At 25.7% G+C, this 12593-nt stretch overlaps 1 protein-coding gene across 1 annotated transcript; it reads left to right on the top strand.

Annotated features, from left to right (window-relative positions):
- Nucleotides 1-11464: 11464 nt before the first annotated feature.
- On the top strand, nt 11465-12586 carry GO595_003312 (CMGC family protein kinase; the record flags this gene model as incomplete). Its single annotated transcript, XM_067916319.1, has 1 exon — nt 11465-12586. The coding sequence occupies one exon, from the start codon at nt 11465-11467 to the stop codon at nt 12584-12586; it is 1122 nt and encodes a 373-aa protein (XP_067777113.1).
- Nucleotides 12587-12593: the final 7 nt, after the last annotated feature.

Genomic DNA, 12593 nt, shown 5'->3' with positions numbered 1-12593 from the left:
TTTATAAAAGAGCTGTACAAAAATATTTTTTGTGAACGATTCTTCCTGTTATTCAAAAATTCACAGCTTTATCGTCATTCAAAAATTCAACCTATCGGCATATCACAACAGCTGGCGAACGACTGTGGCTTAAAAGTGGCATAAGACAGTACCAATGATTTTAAAGCATTTTTCTATTGTAAAAATTGCACATATTTACAATTAAGAAATCTTAATTTTTTCCCGGAAAAATAAAAAACATTTTCAATTCTCTTTTATTTGCAAAACATTGATTCGGATTCCTAGCTTCTAACACGTTAACGTGTAACCAACCAAATCCACCAAAAAAGCCCCAGAAAATCGACCGTTAAATTCCCGCCAGAAATAACCGTATAAGTGATATTCTTCGGGGTGCGCTAAAAATGACACTTTTTATAAGCTTAATGATTTTCTTGTGGGCTTGAGGATCAGCTGTAATTATCAGTTTAATCAAATTTATTTATAATGTGAAACACTTGATGGTTTATGTTATTTTTATTTTTATGATCATAATCAAAAAAACTTATTGTTAATCGTTCTTCATTTTCCATATATATATATATATAATTACATGTAGATTTTTGAATTAACCTACATCACTTTTTTTGATCATTAAACGTACGTTAAAAACCGTTTATGTTCATTTTTTTCAAAGCGTACAAACGAAAGACGATCGCCAGGAATGACCAAAATGGAACTACACCAGGCCCTATCAAAGTATATCTCAGAAACAGATTCTCGAGCAATTTTACGAGAATCCCTGAATACCACCTAGTCAATGACGGGGTTAAATCAATACTTCTTTCCAAAATTCAGAAACAAGAATCAACTAACAATTGTTTAACCTTTCATGAAGTGAGCAAGATTATTGTTATGAAATGTCGAAAAGCACCGAATTGAGAATTTGACTTTAGCTACTGTCGAATATTCATTCGAAAATATATTGAAACCAGAAATTTTAGAAAATGTACCCACAGATTTAATTATAAATGCTGATGAAACCCATGTGAAAATTGGTAAACCTGCAAAGTAAATGTGAGTACGAATTTAAATTCGGAGATAAAGAAAATAATTTCGAAAATGCATCACATTTGACAGAGACGATTATAAAAAATGCTGCTGGTGATGATTTTGAGCCCTTCATAATCGCACTGATTAAGTTACCTAAAAAGGAGATTTAAATTTGTTAACTTTACTTAACGTTAAGTGTATGTCAAAACTTTTTCGAGATGTTACCAGCATCCTACAAAAGATTGCAACCTTTATTATTCAATCAATAATCATTGATTCTTTGAATTTGTAATGCTAATTCTTCGAAATTTCCTTTGCTAATTTTTTCCATTGTTTGCTTATATAAATAATGCTGCAATTGTTGTTTTTTTTGAACATTGGGTTGATATTCCAAAACAAGTTCATTAAAAAAGTCGTAACATTGTTGAATCATTTCATTTCTTTTATCACTTGGAAGAATTTCATTTAATTTTATAGATGAACTATTAAGGATCTGCTGTATTATTTCATCTGCTTTTTTAGAAACATACTTTGCAATCTCATCTTTTAACTTTTCATATATTTGGTTTTGATACTCAGCATCATACCTCTTTTTACTATCCATTATACATTGTGAAATATATGTTCTTAATTCACCAGTACGTTGTTCATCTAATTTTTTGTCTTCGATTAATTGAAGACATGACAAATTCATTTCACTAAATGGATCTTGATTCGAAGAATTATCTTCTTCTTCTTTTGTGTAATTGATTGATTAATCTTAATATTTGTAATTAGCTGATCAGTCATATCAGATACCTTTTTATTTATTGTTTCTTTGAGATTGAGAATATTTTTGTATGCTTTTTCTTCATTTTTTGATTGGACTTTGTCTGCAATATCATTAAGCTCATCTTTAATTTTCAAAATTTTGGCCGAAACTTTGTTTTCAAGTGTTTGTAAATCCTCTTTTGTGATTTTAAGATCTTCAGAAATATTTTGAAGTTGGTCTTTACATTTTTTCTCAATACTAACAAAGATCATATCAGGGATTATTTCTTGAGATAGGTTTAACTGACCTTGCTATTCAAGCATTAAAAAATGCGAAAAAATCTACAGCAGAACGACTTTATGGAAATGGTGTTCAAACATTAATTGATCAAGAAATTATAAAACTTCAAGAACATCATAATGAAATTCTAAAACAAATTCAACATGAACCAATTATTAAAATGCCATTTATTGATTCTAAAAATATTTGTGAACGATTATTTCAAGAACTTGATACCAAGCTCAAAATTCCACCAGTAGTCAAAAAATTAGAAACATACACTGATTTTAAAAATAGAATTAATAATGCAATTTCAATGAAATGTAATGAAATCATGAATAATTTACATAATATTATAACAGAGAAACAAATTGTTTATGTGAAAGATCAAATAAATAAAATTATTGATGATGAAATGTTAAAATTTTATAACATAATCATAAATAGCAAATCTGTGAATATTTCTGATATTTTAAATTTCCAAATGATTCTACCAATTAAGAATCAGTGTATGCTATTTATGAATGAAATATTTGCAAAATACGAGATAAAATTAGAAATTCAAGAAATAATTATAAATAATTTTTCTATTGATTTAAGTAAACAATTTGGAATTTATAATGATTTAGCACAAAAAGTAGCGAAAAAAAATTTAACTAATCAAATAAATTTCATGTCTGATATTAAAAAACAAATCAATCAAAAATTAGAGAATAAAACTTCACATATTCAAATGTTTATTCAGAAAAGTAATTCAACAAATTTACTTGAACTTGTTCCAGATAATTTATTTAATTCTTTAAGGTCTCAGTTATTAAAAAATATTAAATCTGGTAGTAAAACACTTTTATTATTGAAAGCAGATCAAAATACTTTGCAAAAATATTTGGATATGTCAATAAATGAACAAAAAGAAAAACTAATAAAAATTGCTAAGACAATTCAAAAACAAAATCAAGAAAATCTAAAAAATAATATGTTGGAAGTCTTTCATAATAAATATTTAGAAGAAATATCTTTTATTCGAATCAGAATTGAGAGAAGTACTTCAACTAAAATGGAGAAAATTCTTCCACCGAATACCTTTGAAAATATTGAAGAGAAATGTAGAGATTCAATAATACAACTATGTAACCAACAAAAAATAGATTCGGATGTTAAATATCAAATAATTAGTTATATGAATACATTTAAAAGTCCTAAAGAAAAAGAAATTTATAGACTTGCAGTAAATATTCAAAATCAAAATCAAGAAAAACAATAATATTCTTTCATAGAAAAAATTCAAAATATTTTTCAAAATGAAATACCAAACATTAAAAAAATGATTCAAAAAAATGAATCAATATATATTGTTGATATATATAGCCCGAAAATGCTTAATATAATTGATAGTGAGTGTGAAAATCTTTATGTTGATATTATACATAGAAACGAAATGACGTATTATTTGGAAAAAAAAATGAAGGATTATTGGAAAAAAAAATTAAAAAACACAGAAAAGGAACTGATAGAACTAGCAACAAAAGTACAACATAATAATGAAAAAGCTCAAAATCTTTTATTAATGGAGCTTCAAGACGATGTTGAATGTTTTTATACTAGAGAATTAACCAAAGCTGAAATTATGGTATCTGATAGTAATTCGACAAAGATAAATGAAATTTTCCCCATACAAACATTCAATTTAATTGAAAATAAATGTATTGATTATATAATTTCGATGAGGAACAATGTTCCATATGATATACAAAGCAAATTAATAAATTATATATTTGATTCCATCGAAGGTAAGAAATATTATATTAAGTATGCTGCAGAAAAAACCCAAAAAAAAAATCAAAAAAAGCTCTTAAATGAAATTAAAGATGAAATTAAAACATATATATTAAATAAAGTATCAAGTATTCGATCTAAAATAAAAAATTCACAAAGCATAAAAACTAACGAAATTTTTTATTCTATGGGCATTATTAATATTCCATTTCCGCAAAAAATCAATAAAATTCTCAAAGAAAATGAAATTCCGTCTTATAAAATATTTAAAATGCACTCTTTTTTTGAACGTCTAGAACGAGAACAAATTCTAGAGTTAAAATCTTTAGCTCAAAATACCGTTGATTCAAATATTGATAAAAAGCGTTCCATGAAAATAATGCTAAATAAGAAATTTCAGAAAGAATTAACTATGTTAGAAGAATATATTTCTAGAAGCGAATCAACTGAATTTTCAAATATTTATCCAAAAGACCTTTTATCATCTTTCAAAAATGATTGTATATCTTATCTTCCCAAAACAAATTTTTTATATCAATCTGGATTAAAATTCATTAAAAAACGGATGAAGCCACTTCGAAATTCAGCAAAAAATCTTGCTGATGAACAAAAGAAAAAAAATCAAAGTCTGGAAGAATGTCTAAAACTTATTGCACATAATATTGTTTTTGATGAATATTATGATATGAAGTTTAATTATGTGCTAGAAAGTAAATCAACACAACTTTATGAAATTTTCCCATCCAAAAGCTTTAGACAGAATTGTAAAATAAATTTAAAGAAATATGTGATTAAAAATAATTTGACCAATCATCAAAAGAATGTATTTATGAGTTATGGAAAAGATAAAATTTGTTATTTTGATAATGAATTATTTAAAATAGCTTGTAATGTTCAAGAAGAGAATAAAAAAAAGTGTACAATTTTTTAAAATATATGAATTATGCGTGTTTAATAATAAATTTATATGTTGATAAAATATCTTTTATAAATTTTTTTTCGTAATGTTTATTTATCTTTTTCAATTTAATGACTTCGTGTTTTGTTGGATAATGCGGGTTTCTAAAATTTTATACTGATTAAAATGAAAATCAAAAAACAAAGTTCAAAATCCATATATGAAAGCTATTTATAAAAAACTTGGTATAATTTAATAAATAATTAATTAAAAAAAATTATAAGCAAAGCTAATAATTTATTATTTTTTGGATTTAAATTTTGCCTTCGGCATATAAAATTTAATTATCTGTTATATTTTATCAAAAATCTTAATATTTCAATAAATAAAAAGTACACTATTAAGTAGAAATATTGCTTATTTTTAATCGTAAGTATTACATTCAACCACCAAGACTTCTTTGTAAAAAATCACCGGGAGACCGTTTACATTACACCCTTAAAGAAAGTAGGAAGAGATAAGACAAAAATTTAAAGAAGAGAAAAAAAGAAAAAAAATTGAGAAAAAAATAAATCATATCTATAGGAGCTCGCCGGTTGACATGATTTAGGGAAAAAATGGCCAGCGCGAAGGAGAGAAAGGAAAAAGTGCACAAGTAAATCATTAGACCCGCTTTTTCTAATAATAAAGTTTTCAATATTGAATGACGATACACGTAAGGAATAAACATCAGAAAAATAACCGAAAATTTCTGGGAAAAACTGAAAGCCGCTCCGATAGATGAAATTGAATGGTTTTTTGAGATGAAATTACGGTTAAATTGTCAACCATCTGTTTTGTTCTTGGATTATAATAATATTGTTTCATATTTTTAATTATATCTATCTGTTTGATAATTATTGATTTTTTTTTAGATGTGAACATTTTTGATAAAATGATTCCAACTCGATCTGACTTGCACTTTCTCCTATGATAAATTTCCTGTTTCAGATTTGGAAATTATTTAAAACAGCACTTATTGTCGCATCATCTGAAAATATTCATCTCGATTTAAGTCTTGTCTAGATAAGATTTTTTGTATATCGAAAGACATACTTAAAAAAAACCTTAAAAAGGTGCTTTCTTTGATAAAAAATAAGTTTATTTTATTAAAGTTTTCAGTCAAAAAAATTCTAAGCTGCCTTGAAATCAAATTATATATATATATATTGCGCTATATCTTAAGACAAACTCTTTTTGTTTGCAAATATATATTTTTAATCATTATTTAAAAATGATTATATCTTGAACAAAAATATAATTTGAAACAAATATGTAAATTTTCATCTTCTTTCTTTTCATTTTTTTTTTCCAAACAAATACAAAATTATATTGTCATCAAATCAAAGGAAAAATAAATAATGAATATATTTTCATATTATTTTCTTTTTTCTCATTTACTAATAATTTTAGATAAAAATATTTCATCATTAACAATTTATAATGCAAGTAAGTTTACACAACAATACAAAAGGCAAACAAAGAATATAGTCATTTCAGATGGAATAACTATAATTCCAAATCAAGCTTTTCGTGAATGAAAATCATTGCTTACTGTTGTAATTGATAAGTTACTTCTTTTGGAGAAAGATATTTGATTCATGTATTAAACTTAATATTTTATTTGGGGATGGGATAAAAATATTGGGACATGTGCATTTGCGGATTGTATTGGATTTTTAAATTTAACAATTAAATGTCCCCTTACAACTGTTGAGTGTGGTGCATTTATGAAGCGTCTGTAAAAATAATTTTTTTTTTAATTTAACATCAGAATTATTTTATTGAATGTTTTAATTAAATATGATTAGTCTCAATTAAGTTACTTGTGAAAAGATTAATAATAAGATGTATAATAAGTTGCTTATAATATATCAATGAAACTTTCCTAATAGTATTAGGCACTATCTTACTAATGAATTAACAAAAACGCATCAAAAAATTTAGCCTATATATGATAAACATATGTTATATTTATTTGTTTTTTATGTAGTCTATAATTGTGTTGCTATTTCATCATTGGATAAATTTGAAACATACGTGTTTGAACTATGATATACTAAAATTTCGAAAAATGAGAGAGCAATGTTTAACAGAGATTCCGTCAAAAAAATTTCACGATGAAAAATTATCGAAACTTCACATTAGATGATTCATGTTTTTCTTCTATATTTTCCTTATACAAAGAAACCAAAAAATATAGGAATTGCTAAAGGCAAAACAATGCTATTCATAAAAATCCTTAAACCCAACCCATCAAAAAATTCAAAACAATTACGAATGGAGTTTTCCTTCAATATTGAATTTTAAAGCAATCACCTCATTATTGATAAAAATAATATCACAAATATATAAAACATAAATTTTTCATTCTCAATTCAATTTAATTTTTCAAAAATAAATTAATAAAATAAAATAAATTTCGTATTTGAATCACATTTCTTTATACAAATGCACTATATTACGGTAAATAAGAGCACAAAAATATTCCAAAGCCCAAAAATGTAATTTGGAAACAAAAATAAAAAGTGACACCCATATCCAATCAAAATTTGAAGCATAAACTATTTAATAATTCAATGTAAACGACCGTTATGTTTCAAAATTACGGTTTTTTATTTAGTAGGATAAGTGACAACAAAGTTTGAGCAATGATAATTGGTTCAAACCAAGGAGATATTAGGGTTAAGGAATACATGAACTTAATGTTATCATTAGAGAAAATTATTTTTAATTTAAGTGATGATAATATTGATTCATCAGTTCAAGAAATTATGAATTTATTTAATGGAAATAATATAATATCTTTTTGCTATATTGTATGTAGAACTATTTTTTTCTTTTATTATTCCAGAAGTCAAGTCAATGTAGTGTCAAAGACATTAAATGAAATCGCAAAAAAATTAAGAAACCAAAAAGAAAATATTAATGAAATTTTTATACACATATTGCTCACATTCTTTGCTAATAAAGGACTATATTCCATATTAGCTAATTTGTTTGAACATAAGATAATTTCTTCTAAAATTGTTAAAAGTTTGAAATCATTATATTTTATTCATATTAGTAAAGAAAAATCAAATTTTAAATATGTTAAACCTAGAAAAGATCGACTTATTGAAAGTCAATACATAGAATTATTTTGGGAACAAATCAAAGATAACTATGAAGAACTTTCAAAGAATGATTGGGAACTTCATAAACAGCTAATTAAAGAAGGAGTTAATCCGAATAAAATTGCTAAAATAATTCGAAATGATGAAATCGAAAAACTTCAAGAAATATCATCACAAACAAAATTTGATTTTAATCAATACATTGAACCATCACTTTATGAAAGATGTGATTTTATAAATCAAGAAAATGTTACATTAATTGATTATGCAGCATTTTTTTCTTCTATTAATTGTTTTAAATTTTTACTTATGAATGGTGCAAAAGTAGAAAATACAGGTCAATATGCAGTTGCAGGTGGAAATGAAGAAATCATTCATTTGTGTGAACAAAATCATTCATCATTTGAAGGTGCATATGAAACAGCAATTGGATTTCATCGAAATAATATCTTTAAATATCTGTACGAAAATAAAATTGTTGAAATTCAGAATTTAAGTAATTTAGGTCAATTGTGTATTACATGTAGTAATTTCGAACTGTTTTTGTTTTTAACAAAAGAAGGAATGGAAATTAATTCTTCTATTCTTTGTGAAGTACCATTTACTGGAAACTTATTTCTTTTAAAGTATTTCACAAAAGGAAATCAGGTTTCAAAATTTCTTCTCAAAGCTTCAATATCAGGAAATTTAGAACTTGTTAAATATGTCATTGAACAAAAAGAAATTGATATTAATACTAAAGATATTTCATTTTTTTATTTATCATTTATTTTAATGATTTCAGATTTAAAAATAATATTTGGAAATTATTTAAATTATTTTATACAGCACTTATATATGCATCTATATTTGGTCATACAGATGTAGTTAAATTCCTTCTTGAACAAAAGGGAATTGATATTAATTCTAAAACCAATTTTTATTTTGATGATTTGAAATATCAAAATAATATTTGAAATTCATTTCAATGATTTCAAACAGCATTTATATGTGCATCTGCAAATGGTTATATAGAAATAGTTAAATTACTTCTTTCACAAAAAGGAATTGATATTAATGCTAAAGATATTTATAAGTTTCACTTAAAATTTATTTTGATGATTTTATATTTCAAAATAATGTTTGGAATTTATTCAAATTTTGTTATTCACCACTTATGTATGCTTCTGAAAATGGTCATACAAAAATAGTTAAAATACTTCTTGAACAAAAAGGAATCGATATTAATTTTAAAGATATTTATTTATATTGTTTGAAATTCGTTTTATTAATACAGAATTTCAAAATAATATTAGGAAATTATTCAAGTTATTTTGGTCCATACTTATTACAACATGTTATTATGGTCATACAAAAATAGTTAAATTACTTCTTGCACAAAAAGAAATTAAATTCAATGATAAAGGTATTTATATATAAGATTTTTAATTTATTTTGATAATTCCAAATATCAAAATAATATTTGGAATTCGTTTCAAAAATTTGAGACAGCACTAATGACTGCATCATTCAGTGGCAATTATGAAATTGTTAAATTACTTCTTGAGGTAGAAGGAATTGATGTAAATGCTAAAGATATTTATCGGCTTTGTTTAATATTTGTTTTAATATTTTCAAGCATCAAAACAATATTTGGAATTTCTTTAAAATATTTAATGATTCACTTATTTTAGCATCTTTTAGTGGTAATAAAGAATTGGTTAAATTACTTCTTAAACAAAAAGGAATTGATATTAATAATAAAGCTATTTACACCTTTTGTTTAGTATTTGTGATGATATTTTGATATTTATTTAAATAATTTGGAGATTATTTAAATTATTTTATACGGCACTAATGATTGCATCTAAAATTGGTTATACAGAAATAGTTAAATTACTTCTTGAACAAGAAGGAATTGATATTAATGCTAAAGATATTTATTTGTTTTATTTAATATTTATTTTAATAATTTTATATTTCCAAATAATATTTGGAAATTATTTAAAATATTATGGACATCACTTATGTGGGCATCTAAAAAAGGTCATACAGAAATAGTTAGATTACTTCTTGAAAAAGAAGGAATTGATATTAATGCTAAAGATATTTATTTAACTTATCTGATATTTATTTTAATAATTTTCACAAATTTCAAAATAAATTTTGAAATTCATTTAGATGATTTGAGACAGCACTTATGTATGCATCTACAGAAGGTCATACAAATATAGTAGCATTACTTATTAATCAAAAAGGAATTGATTTTAATACTAAAGGTATTTATTTGTCTTATTTAAATTCTATTTTAATAATTGCTGATTTCACGATAATGTTTGGGAATTATTTATAATTTTTGAAACAGCTCTTATTTGGGCATCTTTGAAAGGTTATACAGAAATCGTTCAACTACTTCTTGAACAAAAAGGAATTGATATTAATGCTAAAGATATTTATTTGTTTTATTTAATATTTATTTTGATAATTTGATGTTTCAAAATAATATTTGGAAATTATTTAAATTATTTAGAACAGCACTTATGTGGGCATCTAAAAAAGGTCATACAGAAATCGTTAAATTACTTCTTGAACAAGAAGGAATTGATATTAATGCTAAAAATATTTATTTGTTTTATTTGAAATTTATTATATTAATTTGATATTTTAAAAGAATATTTGGAAATCATTTTTAATATTTGAAACAGCACTTATGATTGCATCTAAAAATGATTACTTAGAAATAGTTGAATTACTTCGTAATAAAGATGCTAATAAAATTTCGATTTCGAATAGTTTAGGGAAGCAATGAAAGAAAATAGAAAACATTAAATATTTAATGCGTCTACTTGTGGACGGGACAAAAAATTTGTGCCCTGGGCAGATTTAAACTAAACAAAACCAAATACAAAATTTGTTTATTAAAAATTTAAAATTCGAAATAAATAACTTAGGGGAATCAAAAAAATCGATTTTATATGTGACTGAATTTTTTGATTGAGTTTTTTATTTGGACGGTATTACTTTATGCATAAAGTTAATTAAAATAAGATATACAATCCATTAAAACTATCAAAACATGAAAAAAAAAAATCAAATTTATTTTTGTGGCTATATTCGAAATAAGTTTAACAGAACTAATACTTCCATTATAAATTAAGGATGTTTGATTACAATCTTCTTTTGATGGATTAAATTCATAAAGATAATTTATTAATGAGGCGATATCAAAAACTACAGAATTCATAAAGATATAATCTTTGAAATGCCTTGAGCTATTTCTGACAATTATTTCTTTTAGAATTTTATAGTGAAGATATTATTATTAGAATTTTCAACAATTGTTTTTACTGCATAGGAAATACGTTAATAGTGTCTTTAGCATTTAACAACTTTTGATTTGGTAAAACTTGTTGAAAAGTTAAAATATTAAAAATTTCGTGAATTTGTCTCTGGCCGTTACAATATTATTTCGAAATCCAGTTTTATATAAAGTATTTAAATAGATTTTTAACGTCTGACTCTGATTCTTTTGCTTCACTTTTTCCCAATGTGATGTGAAGTTATATTTGAAATAACAAGCAAAAAGTGCCAATTGTAATGGCACACCTACAATTCCCCTCTTGCGAAATCTCAACCAGTTTCGAGTGTTATGAAAACCCAAATGGTGAGTTAGTTGTACCTACAAACTTTATCATCGAAAGTCCAAGTGGTACAAAGTATCAAATACTTAAAAAACTAGGAAGCGGTCAATTTGGTCATGTATACCATGCCGTTGATGTTACAGATCCAAGCAATAATTCACCACAATCAGTAGCCATCAAAATCACAAAATCCCAATACAGATATCGACAACAAGCTCAAAGCGAAATTCAAATGCTTCAAAAGATCATGGACAGCACCACCCCTGAAGAGCAGTGCTGTATTTCACGTTTATTTGACTGGTTTAATTACAACGATCATATTTGCATCGTCATGGAATTACTTTCACTTAATCTCTACTCAGTGTTAGAATGGCGCAAATTCCATGGTCTTCAACTTCCGCTTATCCAAAGTGTTGCGCGTAATCTTCTTACCATTCTATCAGCGCTTAAACGTTGTGAGATTATTCATTGCGACATCAAACCCGAGAATGTTGTTTTAGCTGATGGCTTTTCCACTAATGTCAAGCTTATTGACTATGGGAGTTCAATCTTCACATCACATACGAATCGATTTTATATCCAGTCTCGATATTATCGGGCACCCGAAGTAATCCTCGAGCTTAACTATTCGCATCCGATTGATATGTGGTCATATGGATGTCTTCTATTCGAACTTTTCACCGGGATTCCGCTTTTCCCAGGACAAGACGAGTATCAAATGCTTGTCTTCTTCATTCAGTTTCGCGGCGCGTTCCCCGACGAAATGATGCGCGCGACGAATCGCCGCGACGAGTTCTTTCTTCAAGACGGAACGCTGAAGTGTCCCGAACAATACTATGCGGAGAAAGGAATAAACCCGAACCCGATTCCGAAGATATTCCAATTGGATAACATCACAGAAATCGTTTTGAATTACGAAAGCGGAATAGGGGATACAGCAGAAGAAAGGAAAATAGAAAGAGACAGAAGAATAATGTTCATAGATTTCATCGAAAAATTACTGGCGTTGGACCCAAGAGAAAGAATGGAAACGGACGCGGCGGCAAATCACCCGTTCATTACCACGGATTTCTCTTAGCGGTCTT

The sequence above is a fragment of the Histomonas meleagridis genome (assembly GCF_020186115.1).
Source record: "Histomonas meleagridis strain 2922-C6/04-10x chromosome Unknown contig_20, whole genome shotgun sequence".
NCBI lineage: Eukaryota > Parabasalia > Tritrichomonadida > Dientamoebidae > Histomonas > Histomonas meleagridis.
The sequence above is the reverse complement of the archived record's forward strand: the minus strand, read 5'-3'. Positions and strand labels throughout refer to the sequence as shown.